Source organism: Leptopilina heterotoma, unplaced genomic scaffold (assembly GCF_015476425.1).
Source record: "Leptopilina heterotoma isolate Lh14 unplaced genomic scaffold, ASM1547642v1 Lhet_10, whole genome shotgun sequence".
Classification (NCBI taxonomy): domain Eukaryota; kingdom Metazoa; phylum Arthropoda; class Insecta; order Hymenoptera; family Figitidae; genus Leptopilina; species Leptopilina heterotoma.
Window position 1 is genome coordinate 176,644 of NW_025110813.1, and position 13,919 is coordinate 190,562.

The 13,919-nt window shown below is 27.6% G+C and overlaps 1 protein-coding gene across 1 annotated transcript; it reads right to left on the reverse strand.

Moving 5' to 3' along the window:
* Positions 1-284: 284 nt before the first annotated feature.
* LOC122497878 (polyadenylate-binding protein 1-B-like) lies at positions 285-4,383 on the reverse strand. The gene is made up of 4 exons (XM_043605249.1): positions 4,269-4,383; positions 2,966-3,007; positions 1,783-1,962; positions 285-1,064 (listed from the first exon to the last, which is right to left on the reverse strand). Exons 1-4 carry the CDS (start codon positions 4,278-4,280, stop codon positions 852-854), a joined length of 447 nt encoding a protein of 148 aa, XP_043461184.1. The 5' UTR covers positions 4,281-4,383; the 3' UTR covers positions 285-851.
* Positions 4,384-13,919: the final 9,536 nt, after the last annotated feature.

Genomic DNA, 13,919 nt, shown 5'->3' on the forward strand with positions numbered 1-13,919 from the left:
TTTATCAACTTTGGTTTGAATAATATTTTATTTGGTATCAACTATCAATATTCTAATTAAATTATTGTTTAATAGTTTGTTTATAAATTTGGAGAAAAATTTGATTCATCAAAGAACTTAATAAATATTATTGAATATTATTAATTAAAAATATTAATTTTAATTAGTGCTAATGTTAATAATATTAATAGTGTTTAAAATGGAACACAGGGTAAAAGAATAAAACAGTTTTTTTTATCACAAGACTAATAACTTTTATTAGAAAATAAATAAAAGTATGGTTCGAGAGGGACTTGGGAGTGAAACGTTTGCGCAGAAGAACAGAAAAAAAATATACAGTGGCTCAGATGTTATGATGTCTTCTTCAGTATCACATGCCGCACAGAAAGATACACTGTGTTTTGATAAGATTGAAAGGGGGGAATTTTTTTGAGGGGTGGTTGGGAGGGAGTGTTGTAGGGTATGTGACGTGGTAATACGATAAAGATAGATTTTTTTCAAAAAAAAATGATTTTTTATTTCGGATGCCTGGTCAGTGGTCCGGGTGGCTTTTTTTCTGTGACGCCTTTTCTTTTTGCCAATGATTCTTCTTTGTTTATTGACGTCCTTGGAATTAATTTCCGTTGTCTCCAAAAAGAAATTGAATTGACTTGAGTATCAGCCAAAGAAAAAGAAAACGTCATGGATCGAGTTCTAACGTGCACTGTCGTTCCAGGTATCCAAATTTTATACACTCCCTTTAATTGGGGAACTCGATCCAATCGTTCTATTTTATCCAATTGAAGTTGATTGGTGAACGACATTTACCACCACGGACCAATTGATAAGATGACGCCTCAGAACACCGTTGCTTACCATCCGTGCTTGACGTTCTTGATTTCGGGCTCTTCATGATGATGTTGGACTTCGTATCCGACAAGGTGGGGGTGATGAACATGAGGAGCCGAGTAGTGGATGTGGTTGGGGTGATCATGTCCCTTCAAGTGAAGGGGTTCTGGGTGAAGAGCTGGGATTGATGGTGGTTGGTTGACATGGATGGCGTGAACATAGTGTTCATGGTGGCCCTGTAACAATTAATAAATTTTGTTAGATGATAGTCGAAGGGAAAAGAAGAAATAGTTTATTTAGTAACAAAGGGCTAAAAGCGAATATTGTTTGGTTTGGTGGTTGCAGCACGAGGTGGCACTCGAGAACTCGCCTGCCACTCGTGCTGCAAACACAAAAATAAATTTCGCTGCCAGCCCCGATATTTTTTTGTTCCAAAGTCGAAAAGTCGACGCTTTGGGTCCAAACGGATTTCAGAATACAGACGACAGGGCAACGGATATTTTAGGATATCCTACAGGTGTCCTTTGATATCCGAAAATTAGGATACTCCTGGATGTCCTCAAGATACTTCTGAACGTCTCTTGACCATCCTACTGATATCATAATTTTCCGATATCCTCAGACTGCTGTTAGATATCCTCAAATGCTGTTCGTGTTACTATCAAATACTTTTCAAAAAAAGAAGTAAAGAGTAGATTAAATTAAAGAGTCAATAAGACGAAAAATATCACAGGAAACACAAGAAGAAGAAGAAACAGAAGTAAAGCTAGAAGAAGTATTAGAAGTAGAAGACAGAACAAAATAGTAAGAAATCGAAACAAGAACTTTTCAGTAATATATTCAAAAGAGGAGAATTTTGATAAATCTACAAGAACTCGATAGAAAGGTTTTCAGAGTCTTTTTTGCAAAAAATGGCAATCCTGATGTCTTGGTGCCTCAATCAATACGTTTTACCTTTGGCTGCCAGCCCTGATTTTGCCAGCCCTGATTTTGCCACCCACTACTTTTCCATGGATCCTGCCAACCACTATTTTTCCATGGATCTTGCCATCCACTATTTTGCCAGCCATTATTTTGCCATCCGCTATTTTTCCATGGATCCTGCCAGCCACCTTGCCAAGCATTTATCGGAGACTATATGTATAGAAATAAACATGAAGATTTAATTTTTCCACGGGGTTAAAAATTTGTACAATAATCATTGCGTATAGATGATGTTACTCGAATTTATGATGTCACTCCAATTGTTGTTGAAGTTACTCTTCCCCATATTGTGAGAATAGATATAATACTCGTTACTGGAGCGTTGAGGGAAGGCATGAAATAGAGTTTCAAAGAACGCATAAAAGCGAGAGTGCTATTATGCATTGTTACGTTATGTAGTCTTGTTGAGATACATTACCGGATATATATAATCACGTTTAGAAGCGAGAATCCGTAGCTGATTCTCGTAATAGATCGTAAAATAGATCTCTCTCTCTCTCTCTCACTCACTTTTGCTGTAACGGGATCGTTAAAAAGTCAACGGTAACGAAAGGAAAAAAAGAATTTGAAAGAGGTATTTTCTTTCAAAAATGCAACACATTCAGATATGATTTTGGTTATTGTTCAGATTTGGATTAGAAGCCTGTTCATAATAATATTGTGTACGAAAGCACAACAATGCTATTGTGTTTCTCGAACAATAATTGAATGCTGTGTCAATAATAATTGAATCATTAGATCACATGTTGTAATGTTCAGATGTTGTATTGATACGGATAATGATCTGATTGTCGATCGGAGCAATTAGTAGGTATTTAATATACTGTAGACATTTTAGATGTTGAGTTAATTTAGAACTGGAACGTAATTAGAACGAAATTAGAACATGAGTAGAACATATAAAAACATGTGAGTAGAACATGTGAGAAGTTACTGTTATAAAGAACAAAATGCAAATTGAATGCAAATGACGACGAGACGATTAGTATATCCATATAGTCTTCAATGGACTTGATGCAATGTTACGTAAACCGTGAGCAATCGGGAAACGTAATATCGAAAGTCAATGCACCTCATTTCGAGGAAGCGAATTCAGTATTCTGTTTATTCAATTTCCTCGATTTCATTTATGAATTTTAATTGCGATACTTACAGCTTCGGCGGCGGCGGCCAACACCACGGCGACAAGAGCGATCTGCAAATAACATTCTAATTAGCTGATTATTCCTTTAAATTTTTAGAGAATTTTAATTTAGTCATTAGACATTAAGCACTGATGTTATCCTTTATGTTTTGAACTGACTCTATTATCTATTTATTTATTTTCATTTACTTAATTTTATTTATTTATATTTGTTGATTTATATCCATTTTGTTTTGCTTTTGTTATTTAACTTGATTTTTAATGTTGGTTTCTGTGTATTCTTTGTTTTCTTGGGTAATTAACAATTGTTTCTGAATTTAATTAGTTTAAAAAGACAAAGTAACTGAAATTTTGTTTGCCTATTAGTGGCAGACTGTTTTCTGTTAAATAGGAACGTTAGTGTACTGAATTCGCGAATAATAATGCAAACAAATAAAATTCAATACCGAAGGCAAAGATTCACTTTTATTTTAGTAATTTAAGTATAGAAATATTAATGTACTTTAAGATCAATATGCAGTATAGTAATTACTATGCAGTACAATAATTATTATGCAGTATATTGAATATTCTCATGTAGTATAGTGAATATTATCAAGTAGTGTAATAAATATTATCACGTAGTTTAATGAATATAATCACGTAGTATAATGCTTAGTATGTAGTTTAGTAAATATTTTCTGAATAATTTAAAGTATAATATAAATATCAAAATATATTAAAAATATAATAAATTTACTAAAAACACAGTTATTTATTTAATTTAATGCAAGTTTTTTTTTACTAATTAACATTTGGTAGTTTAATAAATATATACTGAATATCAGTTACAGTTTAATGAAAGTGTAATACAATATTTTTTACTAAAACGAATACTAGTTGGCGAATGAAAAAATTGTAAAGAAAGTGTAACCAACTTCACGTGGAGGAATAATTATTTATTTAATGTTTGTTGAGAATAAATCCAATTTTAACGAATAACATGTAGTGAATAGTAAAAATAATTAAGAGTACAGTATAATTGAGTAATTGTGAATAAGTATCAGACAATTGAATTGAAAAATTGCATTGGAAAATTGAATTGAAAAATGGAATTGAACAATTGCTTTGAAAAATTGAATTGAAAATGAAAATTGAAAAATTGCATTGGAAAATTGAATCGGAAAATAAAAATGAAAAATTGCATTGAAAAATTGCAGTGGAAAATTGAATTGAAATAAATGAAAAACTATAGAAAATTGTCACAAGTGTAAATGAATGATTTTAAATGAAATACTATCGAGTCCTGTTTTTGTTGAATTAGAGAACTTACGATGAATTTCATGGTGATCTTTCTTGTGTGATACACTGTAAAGTACTACATCTTTGAGGGGCAGCTCGTAGGCTTTTATAGGTAAGCCCTGCCCAAGTCTAGGGAGGTAGAATCAGGCGGGGGCCCAGTTCAGAACACGAGCGACTTGTATCGTAATACGGACCCCTTTCACCATTTGAACGAAGGACCCTTTCGAACCCCTTAATGCAACACACTCATAATACACACGTCTATATTATATATAGATATTTATATTTCCACTCGTGTTACTTATGGGTACAGGAGCCAAATCTTAAATTACTGACTTGAAATTAAAAAACCTTGACTATTCTCTCATCGAGCAAATATCTATTTTGTCGCAGATTTCATTAGCTGCACTGTGTAAATTTTGAATTAGTTGAAAATAACTAATTTGATGGTAAAAAGTCAATCACTCATTCAAATATTAGTTATATTTCCATACTATTACTACTCGACTGTTACAAATTAGTTAATAACGACTAATTATTATTTAAATTTACTTTTCGTTTTTGGGAAAATAACTTAAATTTTTTGTAACTAATTGAAAAATTTGCTAGCTGGTCAGCTAATAAATAAAAAACTAGTTATTTGAATTACTAACAATTTATTCAAGTGTCACATCATTTGAGCTCAATCTAACTATTAATTATTTGCTCAATAATTAGCAGGTTAATATTGTGTCAACATTGATTATGTCCGACTATTATCAACTTTGATAGGCAATTTTGATGCAACATTTGCAAACAATATTGACAACATTGCCTTGCAATATTGAAAATATAATATTATAATTTATATAATATATAATTTTATAATAATATATATATTAATAATTAATATAATATATATTATTGTATCATTATTACAATGTTTTAATATATTTTCACATTTCGAGGCAATGTTTCCTTAATATTGCATCAATATTACCTACCAATGTTGCCTGAGGATGGACATAATAAATACTGAGTTAGATAATTGGATCAAATAATCAAATAATAAATATTGCCTCAACGTTGCTGAGTAGTACTGGAAATAATGCCATATAATATTAGGACTATACCATGTAATATTGAGAATATTGCCATGTGATATTCGAAATATTTCCATGCAATATTCACCTAATACTATAAGCTCAAATGATGTGCTACTTATAGCTATAGTAATTTTTTTCTACTAATAATCATAGTTACTTTTTGCTAATTGCTGAAGCTAAAAGTCAGTCAATATTTTTACTGATAATTAGTTATTTTTAACTAATTTTGATTTAGAGAGTATATGTAGAACACGAGAATGGTGTTGTTTTAATACGAAGATGAAGGTTGGTGCTACGGTCATTAAGAAAAAGCCACCTTGGCATGATCTGAATCTCAGATGACTTGCCGTGTGTACCAATGAACGCTGCGTGCAATTTCCTTTTTTAGAAAACTGGACCTATTGGCCCTAGAAAATCAGAGAACTTGCGATTAGGCAATATCTCGTCTTTTCCTGGCTTTGAAACTTGAATGTTTTGCAAAAAAGAAGAAGAAAAAAAAATGAAGAAACAAGAGCAGTATTAAAGAGGAAAATGGCATTCGTCTAAGGTCGAATTTGCTAAGTGAATTCCTTGACTGTGACGTCGTTTACTTGTAAATGAAGAGAGTTGGGTTTCTTTTTTTTTGTAATGAGTAATTGTTCTGGAATTGTGGTCCAAATTACTTTTTTCCATAGTATTTTTTACGATTTTTAATCCGAGAAAAAGTTGGTTGAAATTCGAATGAGTTTGAAGGCAAAAAAATAATAATTGACCAACAAGATTTATTGTTTGTCTGCGTATTGTTACTAATTCATTTTTCTTTATTACTGATTTTATTACTTATTAATTATTATCATTACTGATAATTATAACTGATTATAGTTATAGTATTAACTAAATTTCTAAATATTTGTTATGAATAAAATTTATTTGATAATAGAAAAGTTATCGATTATTTGAATCAAACAAATTTTTTTCAGAGTATACATATTAAAGATATATTATTAATAAAAACTTGATGAAAGACGAACAGAAACTTTGATAGCCTAATAATTTTCTAAAATCTATTAATTTAAATAATTTATTTTATTATCATTACTTTTATTACAATAAGTACTGTAGTTATTGTCACTGTCTTAAGAACCTTCAATTTAGCCAAAAATAAAAAAATATTTTTAAAATATTGCTATTGATAGTATTTTTAATTGTGGACAATTATTTTATTCTAATAATAAATTTAAATAATAATTATTTAAAATTTTATAATTACTTATGTGACGAACACTAAATTTAAGGTGACGGTTAATAGAAATAATTTAAAAATTCAATAAAAATAATTATTAATATACATACATAACAATAAAAATAATATATAACAAAAATAAGGAGGGAATGCCAAAATATTATTTTCCGATAATTTTGCATTCAGTGAAGTAATAACTTTTGCGTATAATATAATTTTTCATAATATAGATTGCGGTTAATAATAAAATAATCTAATCATGAAAATGAGGAAGAAGCGCAAGTCAGTGAAAGCATTAACGCGTGCGGATGTATAATGAAATATTGCGAAATAGATCAGAAACTAGAAATTTTACCTAATCACGAATAGATCAATATTTTATTATTTCAAACTTTTATATCCGCATTCAACACTTTCGCATATTTGATAAGTATTATAAAATAATTATCCAATTAGAAAATTTGCATGATTGTAATTAGCATATCAAACAAGCGTATCCTCTTTCATAAGTATTTTTCCTGCTTAACACGCAGCCGATACTATTATATTATATACGTTATTCTAATATTTTATTTTTTTTTAATCTTACTATTTTTTTTCTTATGTATGCCGTTTATTATTCGATGAAAATAGATGTATGGTTATTAGTCTGAAATTAATTCACTTCAATTAAATAAAATACTCTGTTAAATGTGAATTGCTTTTAATGACATTAATTATTGCTTCTTAGTATTTCACCGCGAGAATTATTATTATTTATTTTTTCATTATAATTATTCTAAATATTATTATTTTTATTATTATTATTATTATTATTATTATTATTATTTAAATTATTTATTATTGAATGGAAACAAATTGAATAAGAAAAATGTAGTTGGTTTAAAAAAACCGATTTACTATTATTAAATAAATATTTAAGTACTTGAATCAAATAAATTGTACTCAGACCGATAATTTCAGTAATTGAAGAAAATACCATTCTATTAACTTAAATAAAAATTATTTGACACAAATACATATTTATTTTATAAAAGACAAGTATAATCATTTATTTGAATCAATTAAATTTTCTTCAGTGTATTATTATTTGTAATATTACTATATATTTGCTTTTATTATTATTATTTTATATTTATTATTTTTATTACTGCATAACAATTATTATTTTCATTATTATCGTAATATTTAATTTTTATCGCTTTTATTAATCTTTTATACCTAAAAGTTGTCTAAACTAAGTTATTATTTCTATACATTGTAAAGATGAAGGAAAAAAAAATTTCGTATGTTTTATAATTTGTATTTACAATGAAGAAATAAATCTATCCAATTTTTTGTTACTTGGAAAAGAAAGAAAAGTTTGTTTAAAATAATAATTGTTAATTAAAAGAGATTTCTTAAATGTGTTTATCAACATCGTTTCGCGAGATATTTTCACATAGATAATGTTTTTACTATATATTACATTAGGAGTTATACTATGTTCTTCATTGTAGAATGTAAATTAAAATGCACATTTTTTGCAAACTCATTTGCACATTATTATAAGGGGAATAAAAAACCATATACAATATAGTGGCGGTGTCCATAGAGCAATGTTCTAAATGTCAATTGCAAAATACTCGAATTTTATTATATGTTAATTATAGAAAAAAAAGAAGAAGAAAGAAAAGTCAGAAAAGAAGTGTATCCTTCAATAAGGAAATTTAATTTCGAAAACAATTTTATCTTCTTTTACATTGAAGTTGTTATAAAAATATGGACACAATCTCTCTTTCGACATTTTTATATGTACATATGTGCAATTTTTGATTGGGATAATAATTTAAACAAATAAATTTTGAAACGTAATTAAAAGAAAAAGGAAAAAAAGGATAAAATAAAAAACAAAAGAATAAAAGGAAAAATGATAAAAAAGCAAAATTAATAAAACATAAATAAATAAATAAAAATATAATAATAATAATATTTTGAAAATGCTATATCTCTAAGAAAAATGAACGAAATTTAATTAATCTATCAATTATTGTTTATTATTTATTAACAATTGGGGAAAAAAATTTCTTCGAAAAAATATTTTTTTAGACAAACAAATTAAAAAATAATATTTAAATAAACATTTTTTTGAAAAGTGACATTTTTTGCTTTTAATAACAATAAATTTGTAAGAATATTGTGAACTTTAAAATTTTTATTTGTTTAAACAAATTATTATCCTTAATTTCTAACTTTTTACTGAATTTACCTAGAAAGATGCATTCTTTTCCTAATTTTGAAATTTACTGAAATTTATTTAAAAAATATCGATGCACATTTAAAACATGATTATTATTTAAACAAGCTTTAAACAGATTATTGTTATTTACCAAATTTTTACAGAATACATCTAGAAAGATGCAGTTTTTTTTCTAATTTTGCAATTTACAAAACTTCATGGCCATAAATACGAACTTTAGATTAAAAATAAAATTATTGTTTAAACAATTTAATTTTAATTATTTAAACAGATTTTAAACAAATACTGAATACTTTATTTATGTTTATAGATTTCAAAAATTAGAAATAGAGTATTTTTTCTACTTTGCAAAATTTTTCTCATTTGGAAAAGTTTATTAATGAGACTTTCATGAAAGACTATATTTTTTTTCCTAAAGCTGTAAGTAACCTTCAACTGCAATTTCCTGTTCAATAAAAATTCTTGAAACGCATTCATGCTTTGAAATTTTTTTTCGAAAATGTTATATTTATACTCATATAGAAGTTAATAAACTTGTAGATACAATTAAATCGTACAATGTTCCATTTAGAAAATGATTTGAAAAATATTTTAAGAGCCTTCAAGTTTATGAGAAAAATCTAGAAAAAAGAAAAAAAAAGAAGAGCAAGAAAAAAAATTGAAAGGAGAATCTTTTAAAGAATTATAGTGCGAGGATGTGCATTATATTATTAACGCTCCTATATTTTCAAGGTAAACCTCGATAATTGGTTATTAGAAGAATAAAAGTTATTAAAAAGAATCGTTTAACGAGAATCTGCGCGACATTCAATTCCTTTACTTTCCTAGATGCCGTAAGTGCCGTGCCATTTTCATCGTTTCCAAGGATGGTGAACGCCCCCGTCGTCATTTCTCGGTGGTTTCTGTGCGCCTCGAGACAGTACTTTTTTTTAAAAACATTTATTTTTCCTTTTCGTAACCAATTACCCGACTGAACGGCAGTCCAGTCACCACTCACGAATTTGCGCAACTTTACGTATGTATATAAAGCACGTAATCCATCTAACACGTGTATAGTAGTATATAGACCTCCGAGACACCCCATAAGCCCGCTAACGGAGAGAGAGAAAGAAACGCCAAAGCGCGCTCGCACGAATATAAAATTGCAAAATCTAACAACTTTAATATTTCTTATTTATTTTGTAACGCGTCAGTTGTTTATTCCTCGTATTATGCATTTTTTTTATGTTTTTTTCTTTTTGGTTCTGATGAAGAATTATATGAATGGGGTAAAACGGTAGTTTTTATGTAATGTAATTACTTTTTCGAAATTTGTGTAATTTGTGTGTTTATAATACTTAACGAACGATAGAAATTGTTATTTGTTTGAAATATAGAAAATACTGGAAGTTATTTATTTATTTTACAATAAAATTAATATCAACTCAATTTAAATTATTTTTCTGTCAAAAAGAAGATGAAAAACTGCCAATTACCATTTTACCTCATTCGGTTACCAAAAGTTTGGTATTGTTTTCGTTTTGTTTCAAATAAAATTCTGTTTGATTTACAAGTTAGTTGTCTTTTTCTTGATTAGAATTTTTTTTTCTTTTTATTCGACATGGAATTTTAAATGGGGTAAAACGGTACTTTCGAATGTAATTACTTTTCAAAATTAGTGCAAGTTATGTTACCCAACTGCAGAAAACGATAAAAATTGTTATTCATTTAAATACAGAAAATATTTCAATCTAATTTATTTTATCTTATAAATAAAACACTTTAAAAACAGAGATTATTGTCAATTTCCACTTTACCCCATTTGGTTACCAAAGCTGTTGAGTATTGATTTCATTCTGTTTCAAATAAAATTGTGTTTAATTTACACGTTATTAGTTGTCCCTTCCCTGACTAGAAATTTTGTTCTCCATTCTTTTTTCTTTTCTTTCAACAAGGACTTTCGAATGGGGTAAAACGGTAGATAAGGTTATTCGTTTGAAACGTAGAAAAAATAGTAAATTAACTTATATTGTTATTAAAACATTTATAATAATTAACTATATGATCAATAGTGTAAATATTATGGAGGTATTGTCAATTACAACTTTACCCCGTTCAGATACCAAGATAGGAAATAATTTTCATTTTGTGTCAAAAAATTCATTTTCTTACAGCTTCAGTTGCTCATTCTTTTATTAATTTTTTTTTCATTTTATTTTTTGACGACAAATTATGAATGGGGTAAAACGGTACTTTTGAAATCATTACTTTTTCAAAATGAATTCAATTTGTGCGTTAAAATACTTAACATAAAAAATTCTTATTACCACCGAAAATACTGCAATTAAATTTATTTTGTAAATTAAATTAAATTAATGTTATAAACAAAAAGTTATACGAACAGGTGGATATTGTCAATTATCACTTTACCCCGTTCGGTTATGAAAATATGAAATTGTTTTCATTGTTTCAAAAAAATCTGTTTAATTAACTAATTAGTTGTTAATTCCCTCATTAGAAAATTTTTCTTTATTCTTATTTTTTGCTTTTGACAAAGAATTTTGAATGGGGTAAAACGGTACTTTAGAAATAATTCCTTTTTTTAAATTAGTATATGATTTGTGCGCTTATAATGCTTTTCAAATAGTAGAATTTGTTATTCGCTTAAAAAAGAAAAAATAATGAATTACAATTATTTTGTTATTAAAACTTTTTTAATTATTTACAATGCACTTAATATTTTAAATATCACGAAGGGGGGGGGGATATTTTCAATTACCACTTTCCCCCTCGCAGTTACTAAAATAGTAAATTGTCTTTATTTTGTTCCAAAAAAATTTTCTTTAATTTACAAGTTAGTCATTTATTTCCTTATGAGGCATTTAAAAAATTGTTTCTGAGAATAAATTATAAATGGGGTCGTGTTGTCAATTACCGCTTTACCCCGTTTGGTTATCAAAATTTGAAATTGTTTTCATTCTAAATCAAAAAAAATTTATTTAAATAATTATTAAAAATTTTTAATAAGGTAATAAACAACTGTTTATTCCCTTATTAAAAATTTTTTTCTTCATAATTTTTTTTTTTTGCTTTCGACAAAGAGTCATTAATGGGTAAAACGGTACTTTAAAAATAACTCCTTTTCAAAATTAATTCAATTTGTGCGTTATAAATATTGTTATTTGCCTAGAACATAAATTTCACAATTAAATTTTTTGCTGTTCAATCTTTTGTAAAAATTAAAATAAATTTGTTTAATCAGTTATAAATGAGGGTGATTATCGGCAATTACCACTTTACCCCATTCGATTAGGAAAATATGAAATTGTTTTTATTATGTTTCAAAAAAAATCTGTTTAATTAACTCATTAGTTGTTTATTCCCCCATTAGAAAATTTTTTTCTATTTTTTTTTTTTTGCTTTTGACAAAAAATTTTGAATGGGGTGAAACGGTACTTTAGAAATAATTTCTTTTTTTTAATTAGTATAATTTGTGCGTTTCAATACTTAATAAATGGTATTTACAATACTTTAATTGTTACTTGTTTGGAACATAGAAAATATTACAATTTTATTTTATTGTTCAACCCTTTGTGAACATTTGAAATTAGGGGGATGGTAGAACATAAAAAGGATTACCACTCTACCCCTTTTGGTTGACAAACATTGTTTTCATTTTAAAGAAAGAAAATTTCTCCTTAATTTTTTTGTCCAGGTGCAGAAAAAGAATAAAATTATAACTTTGTTGTTACTCAACATATGATCAACTATGTTATAGAAAATTATACCAATTGAGTAATTAAGCTGCAATTTGATCCATATTCGAAGAATGTCTACAAGAAGACATTAGTATTCAATTAATTATTTTTCACCAAAAGTTACAATCTTATAAATCTTATTGCTCCATGAGAATTTACAATTAACAAAAAAAAAATTATGTACAACTCACAAAGTGTCCAGAATTTTATCAAATGTAGCAAATCTTTTCTCCCTGATTTGGATAGCCAATAACCTATCACGACTTTTTTGTTAAGTTATTCAAACCGGTTCAAAGATTTGCAATAAAAATTGCTAAACTATAACCATAGAAAGTAGTTTTAAGTTAAGTATACATTTATAGAAAATCTTTTGCGAAACTTAATTTTTTTTATTGCTCTGTGTGAATTCCCTGATGAACAATATAAAATGATAAACGGAGTAAAAAGAAATTGAAATGGATATATGATATTTTTAAGGCTCTCTTTTTTATGTTAATTCATGCAGATTTTTGATTAATAGAAGTGTTGAGGTTTTCATATAGATATAAATAAGTGTGCGCACGTGTTGCTGAAAGCCCTGCGAATGTAAACAAAATAACGTAAGGAAAAGACCTAGAAATGTCCGAAGGAACATAATACGGGACTGGTCGATGAAAAGTAAAAATTTTATCCACATAGAGGTGCTTTATAATGATTGCAAACCAGAAGTCTATACGCATTCATATGTGACGGCTGACCGCACCTACAAAACATACATTTCTATTGGTTTCATTTGAGTTTGAAAAGTTTTGCTGACAAGCGTCAAAGGGGCTCGTTGCTGGTTTCGTATTTTTGTATACATATATACATGTTTATAAATTGGGTACCAAGACTTGCTGCAGCGAGCCCCCTAAAACTAATTATGCGCACCAGGCACTAGATTATTACTTAACAGAACCAGTTCGAGAAATATCTGTATATATATACACATACGATTCATGTATAATCAGTGTATATTGAGAGCGGGTCTATACTTTAATGCGTAAATTGCTTTTGCAGATTTATGCTTTTTCCATGCGTATTGACGATTTAGCGTTGTCATTAAAATCACATTTTTTGTTTCACGTCATGAAGTTTTTTCTTGCTTTTTCTTTTTCAAACCAACTATTAGAGAATATACAATATTTCGAAATTTGTAGCATTGAAAATTATAGACATGTCTCCCTTGATGTTAATTATTATCGATATGGCTTACGTAAAGTTTGAGTATTTAAAAAGATATTGAAAATTTAGGTGACAATTAAATGATCTAATTGGATCTCAGAGTCAACTAAAATATTTGTTTTGAATGAAATTAGAAGATATCAATTATTACAAATTTACCAAAATAAAATACTTAGGACTAGCAAAAATTTACTTA

What these genes read in the sequence shown, in the direction of transcription:
- LOC122497878 (XM_043605249.1), bottom strand. An exon ending in TGGCCGCCGCCGCCGAAGCT is followed by an intron (nt 1,963 to 2,965) that starts GTAAGTATCGCA and finishes CTATACATATAG; the next exon opens with TCTCCGATAAATGCTTGGCA. An exon ending in ATCAGGGCTGGCAGCCAAAG is followed by an intron (nt 1,065 to 1,782) that starts GTAAAACGTATT and finishes TAATTGTTACAG; the next exon opens with GGCCACCATGAACACTATGT.